This window comes from Bos indicus x Bos taurus, chromosome 18 (genome assembly GCF_003369695.1).
Source record: "Bos indicus x Bos taurus breed Angus x Brahman F1 hybrid chromosome 18, Bos_hybrid_MaternalHap_v2.0, whole genome shotgun sequence".
In the NCBI taxonomy this organism is placed as follows: Eukaryota; Metazoa; Chordata; class Mammalia; order Artiodactyla; family Bovidae; genus Bos; species Bos indicus x Bos taurus.
Genome location: NC_040093.1, coordinates 1855908 through 1875365, shown reverse-complemented (window position 1 = coordinate 1875365; position 19458 = coordinate 1855908). Strand labels below are relative to the sequence as shown.

The following is a 19458-nucleotide window of genomic DNA, read 5'->3' as shown; positions in this document are numbered from 1 at the left end:
ATGAAGGCAACTTTTTCACTCTCCTCTATCACCCTCATCAAGAGGCTCTTTAGTTCCTCCTTACTTTCTGCCTTTAGAGTGGTATCATCTGAGAGTCCCTTGGACTGCAAGGAGATCCAACTAGTCCATCCTAAAGGAAATCAATCCTGAATATTCATTGGAAGGACTGAAGCTGAAGCTCCAATACTTTGGCCACCTGATGCAAAGTGTTGACTCACTGGAAAAGACCCTGATGCTGGGAAAGATTGCAGGCAAAAGGAGAAGGGGGCTCCAGAGGATGAGATGGATAGCTAGCATCACCCACTCAATGTACATGAATTTGAGCAAGCTCTGGAAGATAGTGGAGGATAGAGGAACCCGGGGGGCTATAGTCCATGGGGTCTCAGAGAGTCCAACAAATCTAGGGACTGAAGAACAACGTGTTTTAATTTAAATGTTTCATGATTCCAAATGCCATAATATCAAAGGCAAGTAAAATGCTGGAGAATTAGATTTCCCACCTAGTAGACATTAGCAATCAATATATATTTTTCAATATATACTGATTGCTATTGATTGATTATTATAGCAATCAATAGCAAACTCTGAATTACCCTTTGAAAAGTGAGCAGTGTCCACAAGAAAGCAGGTCATCAAAGATGAGCTGTCATTGACTGGCAACTCACATGACTAGATGCTTAAATTTACTAGTAAAGGGAGAAATGCAGGTTTAACAACCCCATCAGTTTATTCCTAGAAAACTGACAAATATCTCCCCAGTCTTTCTGTATGTTCCGACATGTAGAAATAGATAATACATACAATGATATTCTTTACATATTTGTAATAAAAAAACAGAAACAACCTAAGTGTCCATCAAAAGTGAATGGATAAAATACATTATACTACATTCATCTGAAGTGAACACTGGGCTATAAAATGAATAGAAACAGATTTTTAATATTCTCTCAAAAAATTTTTTTGATCATACTCTGCAGTAGGTAGGACCTTAGTCCCCTCACCAGGGATCCAACCTGTGGCCACTGCATTGGAAGACAGAGTCTTAACCTCTGGACTACCAGGGAGTCCCAGGAGATAGATTTTTATGTTTGATATGCAAATATGGCTGAGATACATATGCTAAATAAAAATCATGACAAACAACTATGGGTTTTGTTAGTTTCATTCTTTCTTTGTTGACCATTATTTTGATATAATTTCAGACTTACAGAAAAGTTGCAAGGGTGCTTAACACTCTAATATATTTGATGTGGTGCTGTCACAAATTGTATATTCCTCCATTTGCTTACCCCCTTTTTCTCCCCATCACCTCCATTTATTTCTTTCAAAATGATTTGAACGTGGTTTAGAGACATTGTGCCTTTTTACTCATATACGCTTTAGTGTTTATTTCCTAAGAACAAGGATATTATTTTGCAGTTTGGAGCAGAGGAATTAACTGACTTCTAACCTATACCTCTTTGAAAATCAACTCTATTAACTAGTGCTTAATATTTGTTTTCAGCTGTCTGTATATAAAATTTATGTACAGTGATATGCACAAATATTAAATGTTAAAGTCAATATTTTTTTGACAAATGTGTATTCCACCACCTCCATCAATATAAAGGGCATTTTTTGCCCCCAAAGTTCCCTTGTGCCCCTTTTCTGTTAGTTCTGTCAGAGGTAATCACTTTGGCTTTTTTTTTTTTTTAATCATCAATTAGTTCTTACCTGTGCTAGAATTTCGTATAAATGGAGTTCAGACATGGAAGCAACCTAGATGTCCATTGGCAAATGAATGGATGAGAAAGCTGTGGTACATATACACAATGGAATATTACTCAGCTATTAAAAAGAACACATTTGAATCAGTTCTAATGAGGTGGATGAAACTGGAGCCTATTATACAGAGTGAAGTAAGTCAGAAAGAAAAACACCAATACAGTATATTAACACATATATATGGAATTTAGAAAGATGGTAATGGTGACCCTATATACGAGACAGCAGAAGAGACACAGATGTAAAGAACAGACTTTTGGACTCTGCGGGAGAAGGCGAGGGTGGGATTATTTGAGAGAATAGCATTGAAACATGTATATTACCATATGTGAAATATGCAGGTTCGATGCATGAGACAGGGTGCTCAGGGCTGGTGCACTGGGATGACCCTGAGGGATGGGATGAGGAGGGAGGTGGGAAGAGGGTTCAGGATGGGGGACACATGTACACCCATGGCTGATTCATGTCAATGTAGGCCAAAAACCACTACAATATTGTAATTAGCCTCCAATTAAAATAAATAAATAAAATTTAAAAACCTTGGTAAATTTAAAAAAGTTGAAATCACTTCAAGCATCTTTTCTGATCACAATGTGGTAAGATTAGATGTCAGTTACAGGAAAAAGATTATTAAAAATACAAACATATGGAGGCTAAACAACATGCTTCTGAATAACCAACAAATCACAGAAGAAATAAAAAATGAAATAAAAATATGCATAGAAACAAATGAAAATGAAAACACAACAACCCAAAACCTATGGGATTCAGTAAAAGCAGTGCTAAGGGGAAGGTTTATAGCAATACAAGCTTAACTCATGAAATAAGAGAAAAATAAAATAAATAACCTAACTTTACACCTAAAGCAACTACAAAAAGAAGAAACGAAGAACCCCAGGGTTAGTAGAAGGAAAGAAATCATAAAATTTAGGGCAGAAATAAATGAAAAAGAAACAAAGGAAACTATATCAAAAAGCAACAAAACTAAAAGCTGGTTCTTTGAGAAGATAAATAAAATAGACAAACCATTAGGCAGACTCATCAAGAAAAAAGGAGAAGAATCAAATCAAGAAAATTAGAAATGAAAATGGAGAAATCACAACAGACAACACAGAAATACAAAGGATCATAAGAGACTACTATCAGCAACTATATGCCAATAAAATGGACAACTTGGAAGAAATGGACGAATTCTTACAAAAGTATAACCTTCCAAAACTGAACTAGGAAGAAATAGAAAATCTTAACAGACCCATGATGAGCATGGAAATTGAAACTGTAATCAAAAATCATCCAACAAACAAAAGCCCAGGACCAGATGGCTTCACAGGTGAATTCTACCAAAAATTTAGAGAAGAGCTAACACCTATCCTACTCAAACTCTTCCAGAAAATTGCAGAGGAAGGTAAACTTCCAAACTCATTCTATGAGGCCACTAACACCCTAATACCAAAACCAGACAAAGATGCCACAAAAAGGGAAAACTATAGGCCAATATCACTGATGAACATAGATTCAAAAATCCTTAACAAAATTCTAGCAAACAGAATCCAACAACACATTAAAAAGATCATACACCATGACCAAGTGGGCTTTATCCCAGGGATGCAAGGATTCTTCAATATTCACAAATCAATCAATGTGATACACAACATTAACAAATTGAAAGATAAAAACCATATGATTATCTCAATAGATGCAGAGAAAGCCTTTTACAAAATTCAACATCCATTTATGATTAAAAAAAAAACCCTCCAGAAAGCAGGCATAGAAGGAACATACCTCAACATAATAAAAGCCATATATGATAAACCCACAGCAAACATTATCCTCAATGGTGAAAAACTGAAAGCATTTCCCCTAAAGTCAGGAACAACACAAGGGTGCCCATTCTCACCACTACTATTCAACATAGTTTTGGAAGTTTTAGCCACAGCAATCAGAGAAGAAAAAGAAATAAAAGGAATCCAGATTGGAAAAGAAGAAGTAAAACTCACTGTTTGCAGATGACATGATCCTCTGCATAGAAAACCCTGAAGACTCCACCAGAAAATTACTGGAGCTAATCAATGAATATAGTAAACTTTCAGGATATAAAACTAACACACAGAAATCCCTTGCATTCCTATACACTAATAATGAGAAAACAGAGAAATTAAGGAAACAATTCCATTCACCACTGTGACAAAAAGTATAAAATACTTAGGAATAAATCTAACTGAAAAAACAAAAGACCTATACATAGAAAATTATAAAACACTGGTGAAAGAAATCAAAGATGACAGAAATAGATGGAGAAATATACCGTGTTCATGAATCAGAAGATTCAATATAGTGAAAATGAGTATACTACCCCAAGCAATCTATAGATTCAATGCACTCCCTATCAAGCCACCAGTGGTATTTTTCAGACATCTATAACAAATAATTTCACAATTTGTGTGGAAATACAAAAAACCTTGAATAGCCAAAGTAATCTTGAGAAAGAAGAATGGAACTGGAGGAATCAACCTGCCTGACTTCAGACTATACTACAAAGCTACAGTCATCAAGACAGTATGGTACTGGCACAAAGACAGAAGTATAGATCAATGGAGCAAAATAGAAAGCCCAGAGATAAATCCATGCACCTATGGACAACTTATCTTTGACAAAGGCGGTGAGAATATACAATGGAGAAAAGACAATCTCTTTAACAAGTGGTGCTGGGAAAAGTGGTCAACCACTTGTGAAAGAATGAAACTAGAACACTTTCTAACACCATACACAAAAGTAAACTCAAAATGGACTAAAGATCTAAATGTAAGACAAGAAACTGTAAAACTCATAGAGGAAAACACAGGCAAAACCCTCTCCGACATAAATCACAGCAGGATCCTCTATGCCCACCTCCCAGAGTAATGGAAATAAAAGCAAAAATAAATGGGACCTACTTAAACTTAAAAGCTTTTGCACAACAAAGGAAACTATAATCAAGGTGAAAAGACAGGTGAAAAGACAGCCTTCAGAATGGGAGAAAATAATAGCAAACAAAGCAACTGACAAAGAATTAATCTCAAAAATATACAAGCAGCTCATGCAGCTCAATTCCAGAAAAATAAATGACCCAATCAAAAAATGGGCCAAAGAACTAAACAGACATTTCTCCAAAGAAGACATACAGATGGCTAACAAACACATGAAAAGATGCTCAACATCACTCATTATCAGAGAAATGCAAATTAAAACCACAGTGAGGTACCATGTCATGCTGGTCAGAATGTCTGCTATCAAAGAGTCTACAAACAATAAATGCTGAAGATGGAGTGGAGAAAATGGAACCCTCTTACACTGTTGGTGGGAATGCAAACTAGTATAGCCACTATGGAGAATAGTGTGGAGATTCCTTTAAAAACTGGAAATAGAACTGCCTTATGACCCAGCAATCCCACTGCTGGGCATACACACCAAGCAAAGCAGAATTGAAAGAGACACGTGTACCCCAGTGTTCATTGCAGTGCTGTTTACAATAGCTAGGACATGGAAGCAACTTAGATGTCCACTGGCAGACGAATGGATGAGAAAGCTGTAGTACATATACACAATGGAATATTACTCAGCCATTAAAAAGAACACATTTGAATCAGTTCTAATGAGGTGGATGAAACTGGAGCCTATTATACAGAGTGAAGTAAGTCAGAAAGAAAAACACCAATACAGTATACTAATGCATATATATAGAATTTAGAAAGATGGCATTGATGACCCTATATGCGAGATAGCAAAAGAGACATAGATGTAAAGAACAGAGTTTTGGACTCTGGGAGAAGGCGAGGGTGGGATGATTTGAGAGAATAGCATTGAAACATGTATATTACCATATTTGAAATAGATCACCAAGTTCGATGCATGAGACAGGGTGCTCAGGGCTGGTGCACTGGGATGACCCTGAGGGATGAGATAGGGAAGGAGGTGGGAGGGGGGTTCATGATGGGGGACACATGTACACCTGTGGCTGGTTCATGTCAATGTATGGCAAAACCACTGGAGGTAAGTAATTAACCTTCAATTAAAATAAATAATTTTTTAAGTAAAAAAATAAATGGAGTCCAGAGTATACACTTGTTTGTATATGACTTCTTCAGACCACAGGGTTTGTACCCGCAGCAACTGGAAACTATACAAATATTTATTTAAAGATTTTTTTAATGTGGACCATTTTAAAGTGCTTACTGAATCTGATGCAATATCGCTTCTGTTTTATGATTTGGGTTTTCTTGGCTGCAATGCATGTTAGTTCCCCAACTGGGGAACAAACCCCTGCCCCCTTTGTTGGAAGCTTGGAGTCTTAGTCACTGGACCAGGGAAGTCCTGTCAAAAATATTTCTTGGGCAGTAGAGAGGCTTAAGAGGGAGAGGATATATATATATATATATATATATATATATACACATATATATATATACAAAATTGTGACTGATTCTGCGTGATGTCCTGCAAGACCACCGCAACACTGTAAAGCAATTATCCTCTAATAAAAGCAATTCTTGCTTATTGACTGCAGCATAATGTGGACTGATGGTCTTACCACTCACGAAAAAATGCTCTGCTAGAATTATGAACACACTACTTCTGAGTCTATTTTATTTGATTGCAGAAAAGGGGAAAATAAAAATAATAAAAAAAACAATAAATTGATAGTACTTCCTCCAAATATGCACCCTTCATCCCAGGATGGATAGTAGACCTACTTGGCAGGGAGTCAGAGGCATAGAGGCTTCCCAGGTGGCTCAGAGGTAAAGAATCTGCCTGCCAGTGCAGGAGACGTGGTTGGATCCCAGGGTTGGGAAGATCCCCTGGAGAAAGAAATGGCAACCCACTCCAGCATCCTTGCCTAGGAAGTCCCATGGACCAAGGAGCCTGGGGGGCTACAGTCCAGGGGGTCACAAAGAGTGGGACATGACCTCGTGACTCAACAACAATAACAGCAACAGCAGCGGCCAAGTTGTGTCCAACTCTTTGAGGTCCCATGGAGGGTAGCCTGCTACCAGAAAAAAAAGTCTTTCCTCTTAACAAGATTTCTTTGGGGTGCAAGACACTGGCTGGGTGCCTCAGAGACTATTTTGGACTTAATCCTCACGGCAACCTGAAGGAGTCAGGGTTATTATCCCGTACTGAAGATAAAGACATGAGGCTCAGAGCTTTTGTCAGAGAGAGCTTAAGTCAGAGACAGCCCGGGCTACACCCGGATTCTAATTCCAAAGCCCTTCTGTTAACCTGAACAACAGTATATTTACTGAGGCTCATAAAGTAAGTGTATTAGGTTGACACTAGTAATAAAAATCACACGGCACAGAACACAAGAGAAAATCTTTAGAGGACTCAGAGTAAGGGTAAGTGTTTGTTGTTAAATTTCCCTCCCTTTCTCTCTGTCTGTGTTTGTGATTTTGACTTGAGTTTCACAATGTGAAATGTATTTCTTATTGTGGGCCATGGTAAAAACACTAGATTATGCTGCACCTAAATTCCTTCATGCAAAGATAGGTAATAAATGAAAGCTATCATCATACACTATCTTTTTTATTCCTGATGCAAGTATTATTATCCTAAGTAATAGATAAGTTGGGGGCTTCCCAGGTGGCTCAGTGGTAAAGAATCCACCTGCCATGCAGGAGACCTGGGTTCAGTTCCTGGGTCGGGAGGCTCCCCCGGAGAAGGGAATGGCAACCCACTCCAGTATTCTTGTTTGAGAAATCCATGGACAGAGGAGCCTGGCCGGCTACAGTCCATGGGGTCAAAAGAGTCGGACACGCCTGAGCAACTGAACAGCAGTAGCAATAGGTAAATGAGGCTTGGAGAGATTAAGAACCTTACAGTTAGTCAAAATTAGAAAGACAAATATCGTATATTAAGGCGTATATATGGAATCTAGAAAGAAGGCTGATGAACCTATCTGCAGGCAGCAATGGACACACAGACATAGAGAGCAGATTTGTGGACATAGCCGGGCAAGGAGAGGGTGGGAAGAACTGAGAGAGGAGCACTGAAGGTGCTGTAAAATAGGTAGCTGGCGGCAGTCGCTGTATAACAGGGAGGTGGGTGGGACGGGGGTGGGGAGGGAGGCTCAGGAGGGAGGGATATGTGTACACTTACCACTGATTCACACTGTGGCACAGCAGAAACTAACACAACATTGTAAAGCCATTATGCGCCAATAAAAAATTAACATACATAAAACTGATATTTTGGTGTATAGTTACATGAATTTTAACACATGTAGAAGGTCTTTTTTATGCATGACTTTTGTATAAATAGTGAGTAGATGCAAAAGAAAATACGCAACCCAGGAGTACAGTATAAAAATAACAAAGCAGTGAGTCCCTTGTACTCAGTGAATCAGAAGCACATCTAACATCATGCTCCTTTATAGGGGCTTCCCAGGTGACGCTAGTGGTAAAGAACCTGCCTGCCAATGCAAGAGGCATAAAGAGATACGGGTTCAAGCCCTGGGCCGGGAAGATCCCCTGGAGGAGGGCAACCCACTCCACTGACCTTGCCTGGAAAATCCCATGGACAGAGGGGCCTGGCAGGGTACAGTCCACGGGGTCGCAAAGAGTCAGACACGACTGAAGTGACTTAGCACGCATGCACTCCTTTATAGAAAAAGATCACAATTCACTTTTCAGTTCTATTATTGGATACTTGGAATGTTTACATTCTCTTTTTTGCTAGTAAAATTGTGTTGCTATGAACATTACTCTGGAAATATATATATGCTTGGAAACAATTTCTGGGGCATAGTCATGTCTTAACACCTACTTGATAATGACAAATTGTTTTCTGAAGTTATCAAACCAATTCAGACTCCCAGAGGCAGTGTATGAAAGTTTTCATTGTTAATCTTAATATTTTCAGAAGTTTATAGTTTTCCCAATTCCACAGGTATGAAGTGGTACATAATTTTGGTTTTAATTTCTGTGTCTTTGGTTCCTAATCAGGTTTTGAGTGACTAATATTTTTTGGTGAGGTATACATTCAGAACTTTTGCCCAATTTTCTGCTAAAAAACTTTTTTGCATATTAACTGACCAATTTCTCTGTATATTCTACACAAGAATCCCTCCTAACTTTTACATGAAGGTGAAGCTATCAGTCACTCAGTCGTGTCCAACTTTTTGCAACCCATGGACTGTAGCCCACCAGGCTTCTCTGTCCGTGGGATTCTCCAGGCAGGAACACTGGAGTGAGCTGGCATTTCCTTCTCACTTACGTACAGCGCAAGTATGTTTTTTCCAGCATGTGAATTTTCCTCTAATGATCTGTGGTGTTCAGAATTTTTCAATGCTGCTAATTTTAAAAATTTTACAGTGTGAGGTTTTTTCCTGTCTTCTTATTGTGTCTAAACCCCCAGTGTCATAAAAGAGATCTCCTTGTAGCTCAAACGGTAAAGACTCTACCTGTGATGCAGGAGACCAGGGTTCGATTCCTGGGTTGGGAAGATCCCCTGGAGAAGGGAATGGCAACCCACTCCAGTATTCTTGCCTGGAGAATCCCATGGACAGAGGAGCCTGGTGGGTTACAGTTCATGGGGTCGCAAAGAGTTGGACATGACTGAGTGACTATCACACAATGTCATAAAGGCAAGCTTCTGCATTGTCTTCTAAGATCTCACAGGCTCGCACTTCACATGTGTGCTTTTTAGCTCACCTGAAACTGATTATCTACGCGTATTGTGTGATGCAGGGTTCCCATCTCTTTATTTTTCTTTTTTAAAAACGTGTTTATTTTAATTGAAGGTGAATTGCTTACAGTGCTGTGTTGGTTTGTACTGCTCACCAGCACCAATCAGCCATGGGCACATGTATGCCCCCTTCCTCCCGAACCTTCCTCCCGAACCTTCCTCCCAGCCCATCCCACCCCCAGGCTGTCACACAGCGCCAGTTGAGTTTCCATGGGTACACTAATTGTTTGAGAACCATTTCTTGCCAAGTACATCCTTTTCCTCACTTATCTTCAATAAAGTTATGTCATCAATCAAGTTTATATGTATGTTTGGTGTGTTTCGGGGTTTTATTCCAGTCTACTATTCTGATTACCTCGGAAACAATTTTCACTGGGAATTTTTTAAAGGTTTTTTCTTTTTTGATGGGGACCATTTTAAAGCCTTTATGGAATGTGTTACAATACTGCTTCTGTTTCAGGTTTTGTTTTTTTTGGCTGTGAGGCGTGTGGAATCTTACCTCCCCGACCAGTGATCGAACCCACTTCCCTTGCATTGGAAGGAGACGCCTTAACCACTGGACCACCAGGGAAGTCCCTCACTGGGAGCGTTTAACACAGACATGGGAACACTACGAGTCGCTTAGAAAGTGTTGGGGAGAGATGAAACTACAGAGAAGTAGGTTTTGCTCATATAGATGGAAGAAATCTGATTTCCTCCCCTTCCTCTTACTTCTCTATCTTTCAGCTACACTGGCTTTTCTTTTTTTCCTTGAAGACACTAAATTCCTTCCTGACTTAAGTTTTTGGCAATTGCCTTTTCTCGTTCCACTTAGAATACTCTTCTGCCAGCTCAGTGCTCACTCATCCTTTCCCATTAGTCAAAAACAAGCTCAAACGTCTCTACCCACCTCAAAGAAGTTTTCTCTGACTGCCTGTCCTAAAATAACCTCCTTCAGACCTTGCAGACCATCCTGCTTTGCTTTCTTCTTAGCACTGACCTGCTGAAACTCTGTATTTGTCTTCTGTCGGCCTCCTCTATTCCTCACTGCCTAGAATGAGAATTTGAACACACTCGCTGGTTGATTTCATGCACCTCATATGTAGTATACACTTAATAGATATTTGCTCCTGAATACATAGACTGGGCTTCCCTGGTGGCTCAGATGGTAAAGAATCTGCCTGCAATGCAGGAGACCTGGGTTCGATTCCTGGGTCAGGAAAATCCCCTGGCAGAGGGAATGGCACCCCCTCCAGTATTCTTGCCTGGAAAATTCCATTGACAGAGGAGGCTGGCGGGCTGCAGTCCATGCAGCAGCAAAGAGTCAGACACAACTGAGTGACTAACACTTTCACACTTTTTTCAAATGTATGATAAGTGATAAGTCAGAAATGAGTCCAAATAACACCGTCTCTATATCTCAGTCACCTAAAACTCCAAGTGAATTCCTAACATTAATGGTAGAGGCAAAGATCCCTTATTTCTATAACTCCATCCTCTTGCGCAAGTTACTTACTGCCTATGACTTTCAGTTATGTACATGAATTGGTAGAATGATGCCTGTTTTTGAAGGGTCATGAAAGTCCATTGAGCTCCATGTGTTCAAAGAAATGCCACACAGTGCAGGAGTGCCTAAGAGATTCTCAGCATACGTATTTAGCTTCTTTCCTTAGAAAAAAAGACACTCTCTTTCTGGAAGGGATCATCTTTAGAAGTATTCAGGGAAAAAACTTATCATTGGTTTTTTTTTAATTCATGTTTGGCTGCTCTGAGCCTTTCTTTGTTGCTCTGCGGGCTTTTCTCTAGTTGTGGCGAGCCACGCTCTAGTTGCAGGGCACGGGCTTCTCATTGCGGTGGTTTCTCGTGTTGCAGCGCACACGCTCTAGGGCATGCAGGCTTCAGCCGTTGCAGCCTGTGGGCGTAGGTGCCTGGGGGCGTGTGGAATCTTCCCAGACCAGGGATCAAACCCGCCTGCATCGGCAGGCATATTCTTAACCACTTGCCCACCAGGGAAGTCCATCTCATGGGTCCTTTTTTAAAAAAAGAAACCATTACTGCTGGGCCTTCTCTCTAATAAACAGTGGCAAATTTCCTCTAGAAATCCAACCCAGTTTAAAGAAGGAAGTGTCTCACATTAAGGAGTTGTGAGTCTTCCTTTACTGAAAACTGCAGACAATTTCTGGGGTCCTGGCACATTTTTCAAAACAAAAAGAAAGAAATCCAATCCAGAAAACACCACTTAAGGTCATCAAATGTAAAGGAATAATTGTGCCTTGCTTTAAAAAGCACTTTCTCATCTATTTTCATGTTTAATATCCGTAAGGACCAAAGATTTTATGGGTCCCATAGCTTTGACCTCCACTTTACAGATGACATAATACAGGCTCATTCAGGATGAGTGTCTTCTCTATGATTACAGATGTAGCAAGTACAGTGTTAAGCTTCCTGTTTCCAGTTTTGCGATTTCCCAATTGCTCCTTGCTGTGCTCCTGACGACGGTCAGGCTACAGCAAAGCAGCTTTGTCTGAACAGCCCCTAACTGCATATGCTCTTCCTTGCTGGCCAATTTATTTCTGATGGATTATGGCCTCTAAAAGCCTGTTTCTTCCTTACTTAGATGGAGAGGGCTCTGTACTTGGGCAATATGTCTGGAGTGCAAGAGTTTATCCTGCTGGGTCTGTCTGCCAGGCAAGGCGTGAGGGTCGTGGTGCTTGCCGTCTTCCTGCCCCTCTACCTGCTGACCCTCCTGGAGAACGCCCTCATCGTCTTCCTCGTCTGCAGCCACACCGAGCTCCACAAGCCCATGTACTTCTTCCTGGGCAATCTGAGCTGCCTGGAGATGTGCTACGTGTCAGTGACCATGCCCAGCCTGCTCGCGGGGCTGTGGACAGGACCCTACCACGTGCCCTTCACAGCCTGCCTGATTCAGCTTTTTTTATTCATCTCCCTCATTAGCACCAAGTGTACCCTCCTGGCCTCCATGGCCTGTGACCGCTACGTGGCCATCTGTCGCCCACTGCGCTACCCGCTGCTCATGCAGCCCCAGGTCTGCCTGGGCTTGGCCGGGACTTCGTGGCTTGGTGGGCTGCTGGTCTCGGTGGCCAAGACAGCATGCATCGCCAGCCTGTCCTACTGCGGCCCCAACGTCCTCAACCACTTCTTCTGTGACGTCTCCCCGCTGCTCAACCTGTCCTGCACCCACGTGGCCCTGACCGAGCTGGTGGACTTCCTCTCGGCCATCGTCACCTTCTGTGGGACCCTGCTGGTCGCCCTGGCCTCCTACTCGGCCATCGGGGTGGCGGTGCTCCGCATGCCTTCGGCCACCGCCCGGCGCAAGGCCTTCTCCACCTGCGCCTCCCACCTGGTGGTGGTGGGCATCTTCTACTCAGTGGCTCTCTTCATGTATTCCTGCCCCAGCCGCGTCGAGTCCACTGACCTCCACAAGCTGCTGTCGGTCATCTACACGGTGGTCACACCTGCCTGCAGCCCAGTGGTCTACTGCCTGAGGAACAGGGAGGTCCACGCAGCCCTGCGGAGAACCCTCCACCCCCAAAAGGGCTCCTCAGTGAGAACTGACATCTCCTGCTCCTGACTTTAAAACTTTCACGGCCAAAACAGACACACACACATGCAACTTCCAAAGCCAAATAGAAACCCAGAGGGAAATATTTGCAATATAGCATACAAAGGATTCTTTAAATAAAGGAGAAACATATGAAGACTCGAGAGAAAAACAAAATGAAAATCGTTATGAACAAGCAGATTCTTGAAGGAAACACGTAGGTGGCTGATAACCTACCCCCCAAATGTGCATCCTCTCCAGTAATCCAAGAAATGGAAATTTATTCCTTGCCACTGAAAAAAGATTATGTAATATTTAAACTTAAGTACAAGTTTTTATTGTTACATTATGAAATTTGGAATAAACATTATTTTATTGAAAATTTTTGCAAATAATGCAAATGCCCACCAACATGAAATTATTTAAATGTTACGTTATATGCTGTGCTGTGCCGTGTTTAGTCGCTCATTCATGTCCAACTCTTTGTGATCGCATGGACTGTAGCCTGCCAGGCTCCTCTGTCCATGGGACTTCTCCAGACAGTAATACTGGAGCAGGTTGCCATGCCTCCAGGGGATCTTCCCAATCTAGGGATCGAACCCAGGTCTCCCACATTGTAGGTAGATTCTTTACCATTTGAGCCCCCAGGAAAGCCCATGAATACTGGAGTGGGTAGCCTATCCCTTCTCCAGGGGATCTTCCTGACCCAGGAATCGAACCGGGGTCTTCTGCATTGCAGGCAGATTCTTTACCAGCTGAGCTACCATGGAAGCCCATTATGTTATATATACAGTGTGAAATCACATGCATTTATTAAAGAGATTAAACCAGATACTGTCATGGGGAGATGATATGTTGTTGAGTTAAACGTGAAAGAAGCAATATAAAAGTATGTCAAAGATTTGTAAAACAATAATAATAAATAGACTAATTGTAGTAGTTATTTAAGTTAATATTTGCCTAGAAAGTTGGACCATAAAGAAGGCTGAGTGCGAAAGAATTGATGCTTTTGAACTGTGGTGTTGGAGAAGACTCTGAGAGTCCCTTGGACTGCAAGGAGATCCAACTAGTCCATCCTAAAGGAGATCAGTCCTGAATATTCATTGGAAGGACTGATGCTGAAGCTGAAACTCCAATACTTTGGCCACCTGATGCGAAGTGTGGACTCACTGGAAAAGACCCTGGTGTGGGGAAAGAGTGAAGGCAGGAGGAGAAGGGGGTGGCAGAGGGTGAGATGGCTGAATGGCATCACTGACTCAGTGGACATGAGTTTGAGCAAACTCTGGGACATGGTGAAGGACAGAGAAGCCTGGTGTGCTGCAGTCCCTGGGGTCACAGAGTCAGATACGATTTAACTGAACAAAACAACAATGCCTAGAAAAAGGGTTTTCCAAGTGCCTCAGTGGTAAAGAACCTGACGACCAATGCAGAAGGCACAGGAGATGGGAGTTCAATCCCTGGATTGGGAAGATCCCTTGCAGAAGGAACTGGAAACCAACTCCAGTTTTCTTGCCTGGGAAATCCCATGGACAGAGGAGCCTGGTGGGCTACAGTCCATGGGGTTGCAAAAGAGTCAGACACAACTGAATACTCACACAGGGTCTTAGAGGATATCTAGAAAGGGATCCGAAAAGGTGTATATCAGTTATTAGCCATGTTTTTAGGCGAGAGGCCTCAGAGGACTTGTATTTTCTATCTTATACATTTGAATATTTTGCAATTTTCTAGGATTACCTTTATAATTGAAAAAATAAGCATATTATGAGAGAAAACAGAAATTCCAAGAATGAACTTCTGTAGAATGACCTACTCATCATACTAGCATATTTTTATTTTTAAGTAATAAAAATTCATGCTGACAGAGCCTCAAGAGAACTGACCATGTTCTTGTGCGGTTTGTGAGAGTTAATGTCGGTGTGTTTTAGAAGGGCAGTTTACTAATAAATAACAAAAAGTCTTGAGAGTCTGCATGGCCTTGCATTCATTAATTCTACTTTGGGAATTTATCCTGGAGAAGAAAGGGAAAGATATGGGTGAAATTGACCTATTACAGGGCCTTCTCTGGTGTTCCAGTGGATAAGACTCAATGTTCCCGATGTAGGCGGCGTGGGTTCAAACCCTGGTCAGGCAACTAGCTCCCACATGCTGCAGCCAAGACCTGGTGCAGCCATTAAAGAAAACATGTTTGAAAAGTTGACCTACACTGTCACCCATTCTAGACTGTTTGTGCACAAATAACCCAATGCTGCTGCTGCTAAGTCGCTTCAGTCATGTCCGACCCTGTGCAACCCCATAGACGGCAGCCCACCAGGCCTCCCCGTCCCTGGGATTCTCCAGGCAAGAACACTGGAGTGGGTTGCCATTTCCTTCTCTAGTGCATGAAAGTGAAGTTGCTCAGTTGTGTCTGACTCTTAGCGACCCCATGGACTGCAGCCTACTACCCAATAGTCCATCCCCCAAAAGGCAACAGAAATGGCCAATAAACTGTGGAATAATGTTCCACCTCCGCCTCTACTAAAGAAATGAAACCCAATGTAGTGGAATGAAAGCTGGTAGCGGAACATCTTTTAATATGCTCACAGCACCTTAAAAGGAAATTCTCTGAGAAAACGCAGTGTTGGTTGGACGTGGGGGCAAGTTACCCTCCCAGACAGCTGTGGGCATGTAGATTGAGGCCTTGTTTCTGGAAAGCAATTTGCTAATATTTATCAAATTTTGAATGCACATGCACTTTGACATGGCTGTTACCGTTTTTATCTTCATGCTCTAGATTTTGAATAGCCTTGGATTCTGTTTGCCAAAATTTCCAGCCCTCTGTCCTCCAGGCTCTTTCTGCCTGGGTGGGATGATGTGAGTGGCCAGTCCTAGACCAAATCACTTAATCCCTGGCACGTTAACCTGGAATGCTACCAGAATCATTCTCATACGTGTATTTTTATAGGTCAGTGTTTTACTCTTCCTGTGAGAAATCTGCAGAAGTGGAGATTCAGCGTCAAAGTGTCAGAGGCAAAATTCAAATACCAGTTTGTTCTCCAAGAGGGTTTCAGCAATTTATGCCTCCACCAGCAGTCTATGAGAGGGAATTAGCACGTCTCAAAGCCAGCTCAGCTGTTAGTTGCTCAGTCGTGTCTGACTCTGTGATCCCCCATGGCTCCCAGGCTCCTCTGGAATCCCATGGAATTCTCCAAGTTAGAATACTGTATTGGGTTGTCATTCCCTTCTCCAGGGGATTTTTCCAATCCAGAGATCGAACCCTTGCACTGCAGGCAGATCCTTTACTGTCTGAGCCACCAGGGACACCCCAACCTCAACTCAGCTTTAGGTCTTAACAGTCTCTTGAATCTTTCCTGATCTGATACAGTGATGGTAAACATCATAACTAGCATGTTTGCTGAGTATTAAGGAGATTTATTAGATTCATTGGTCATTTGCATGATCTAATCTATAAATTGCCATTTATAATTGCCCTGCTTACCCTGACATACATGTATTCTGAAAGTAGAACATCGGTCACTTTGAAAGAGCTTGACAGTTCTTTAAAAAGTTAAATATAGCATTAGCGTGTGTGCTGCGTGCTAAGTCACTTCATTTGTGTTCGAATCTTTGTGATCCTATAGACTGTAGCCCACCAGGCTCCTCTGTCCATGGGATTTCCCAGGCAAGAATACTGGAGTGGGTTGCCATTTCCTTCTCTAGGAGATCTTCTTGCCCCAGGGATCGAACCCACATCTCTTATGTTTCCTGCATTGGCAGGCAGGTTCTTTGCCATTTGCACCAGCTGGGAAGCCCCTAGCATTAGTATACAACCCGGCAATTCCACTCCTAGGCATATACCCAAGAGAAAAGAAAATGTGCTTCCACAGAAAGGGTGGTATAAAAATGTTTACAGCAGCACCATCCCTAACAGCTAAAAAGTGAAAACAACGCAAGTGTCTTTCAACTGAGGAATGAGCAAACTAAATATAATGGAATATTATGAAACCATAAAAAGGAATAAAGTACGGAAGCATGCTGCAATACGCACAAACCTTGAAAATATGCTAAATGAAAGAAGCCACAATTAAAAGTCCACGTATTATCTGATTTCAATTATGCAAAATGTCTAATCAGGCATTACACATTTTAGAGACACATTAGAGAGAAAGATGAATGATTTCTTAGGGCTGGGGGGTGGAATAGGGGATTGGGAGTGACTTCTGGTGTGTACAGATTCCTTGTTTAAAAAGTTGGAATATAATCGCTTTACAAAGCTGTGTTAGTTTCTGCTGTCCAGCAGCGTGGATCAGCCATATGTATACATATATCCGCTCCCTCTTGAACCTCTCACCTCGCACCCCACTCCACCAGGTCATCCCAGAGCACTTAGCTGAGCTCCCTGTGCCACACAGCACCTTCCCACCAGCCACCCGTCTTACTCAGGATGCTTTTCATATGTCAGTGCTACTCTCTCCATTCATCCCACCCTCCCCTTTGCCCCTCTGTGCCCACAAGTCCATCCTCTACATCTGCATCTCTATTCCTCCTCTGGAAATAGTCTCATCTGCACCATTTTTCTAGATTCCATATGTATGCATTAAGGTACAATATCTGTTTTTCTTTTTCTGATTTACTTCACTCTGTATGACAGACTCTCGGTTTATCCAGATCACGACAAATGACCTGATTTCATTCCTTTTCATGGCTGAGTAATATTCCATTGCACATCTGTACCACATCTTCTTTATCCGTTCATCTTGGTGGTGATGAAAATGTCCTGGAGTCAGATAATGGTATGGGTTGCACAACATTGTGAATGTGATAAATAGCCACTGAATCATACATTTTCAAAGGAAGAAGTGCGTGCTGTGTAAATATCAAGTATCGACAACTTGAGTTCTCCACCATGCCTTAGCTGGTCAGCCTCAGGACCCACGCAGAGCTCTACGGAAAGCTGCCTGGACCTCCCTGTTCCGCAGGCAGTAGATGACTGGATTGCACATGGGCGTGGCCACCGTGTAGACGACCGACAGCATCTTGTTGAGGTCCATGGCCTCTATGCGGCTGGGGCGAGCGTAGATGAAGAGGGCTGCCGAGTAGAAGATGCCCACCACCAGCAGGTGGGAGGCGCAGGTGGAGAAGGCCTTGCACCGGGCAGCTGCTGATGGCATGTGGAGCACGGCCCTGCCAATGGCCACATAGGAGGCTATGGCCACCAGGAGGGAGCCCCAGAGGATGATGATGGCCGAGAGGAAGTCCACCAGCTCGGTCAGGGCCACGTGGGTGCAGGACAGGTTGAGCAGCGGGGAGACGTCACAGAAGAAGTGGTTGAGGACGTTGGGGCCGCAGTAGGACAGGCTGGCGATGCACGCTGTCTTGGCCACCGAGACCAGCAGCCCACCAAGCCACGAAGTCCTGGCCAAGCCCAGGCAGACCTGGGGCCGCATGAGCAGCGGGTAGTGCAGTGGGCGGCAGATGGCCACGTAGCGGTCATAGGCCATGGAGGCCAGGAGGGTGCACTCTGTGCAGATGAGAGCGATGAAGAAGAAGAGTTGGGTCATGCAGGCTGGGAAGGGCACGTGGTAGGGTCCCATCCACAGCCCCGCGAGCAGGCTGGGCATGGTCACCGACACGTAGCACATCTCCAGGCAGCTGAGGTTGCCCAGGAAGAAGTACATGGGCTTGTGGAGCTCGGTGTGGCTGCAGACGAGGAAGACGATGAGGGCGTTCTCCAGGAGGGTCAGCAGGTAGAGGGGCAGGAAGACGGCAAACAGGACTTCCCTTGTTTCTGGGCTCGTGGACAAGCCCAGCAAGACGAATTCCTGGACCCTCGTCACGTTGCCCGACTCTAGGGACCTCTCCATCTAAGCACAAAACACACTGCGAAGTAGTTCACAAAGCTGTCTCTGTACACCTTGCCTCACCCAGATGCAAGCCATCATGCCGCTTGGGTAAATGAGACACCCTCTTCTCTGGCCTCCCTGATTCCATTCTTGCTGCTACAATGCTCCAAGAAGTAGCTAATGGAGCCTTTGAAAAGCACCGTCCTCTAGGGTCACTCCTCTGGTTAAAGCTTTTAATCTCTCCCCAGTTATTCTTAGAATAAACCTCATGTTCCGCATCAAACTTTGCCAGTTGCTTCAGGTCTTTTGGGGGGGGGGGGGCGGTGGAGAGGGCTTTTTCAAAATTAATTTTGTTTTGGAGTAGACTCGCCTTACAGTGCTGTGTTATTTTCTACCGTACAACAAAGTGAATCAGCCATGCGTGTACAGACACTCCCTGCCGCTTGGACGTGCTTCCCAGTCAGGTCTCCACAGAGCACTGAGTAGAGTTCCCCGCGCTATACAGTGGGTTCTCGTCACTCATCTCTTTACGCACAGTATAAATAGTGGATATGTGTCATTCCCAGTCTCCCAGCTCCTCCTACCCGACCACTCCACACGCCCCTTTGGTATCCA

The 19458-nt window shown here is 43.0% G+C and overlaps 2 protein-coding genes across 2 annotated transcripts; one reads left to right on the top strand and one right to left on the bottom strand.

Moving 5' to 3' along the window:
• Positions 1 to 12079: 12079 nt before the first annotated feature.
• On the top strand, positions 12080 to 13054 carry LOC113875792 (olfactory receptor 5-like). Its single transcript, XM_027514470.1, has one exon. It carries the CDS (start codon positions 12080 to 12082, stop codon positions 13052 to 13054), a length of 975 nt encoding a protein of 324 aa, XP_027370271.1.
• A 4871-nt stretch (positions 13055 to 17925) lies between these two features.
• On the bottom strand, positions 17926 to 18864 carry LOC113875791 (olfactory receptor 5-like). The gene has a single exon (XM_027514469.1). It carries the CDS (start codon positions 18862 to 18864, stop codon positions 17926 to 17928), a length of 939 nt encoding a protein of 312 aa, XP_027370270.1.
• Positions 18865 to 19458: the final 594 nt, after the last annotated feature.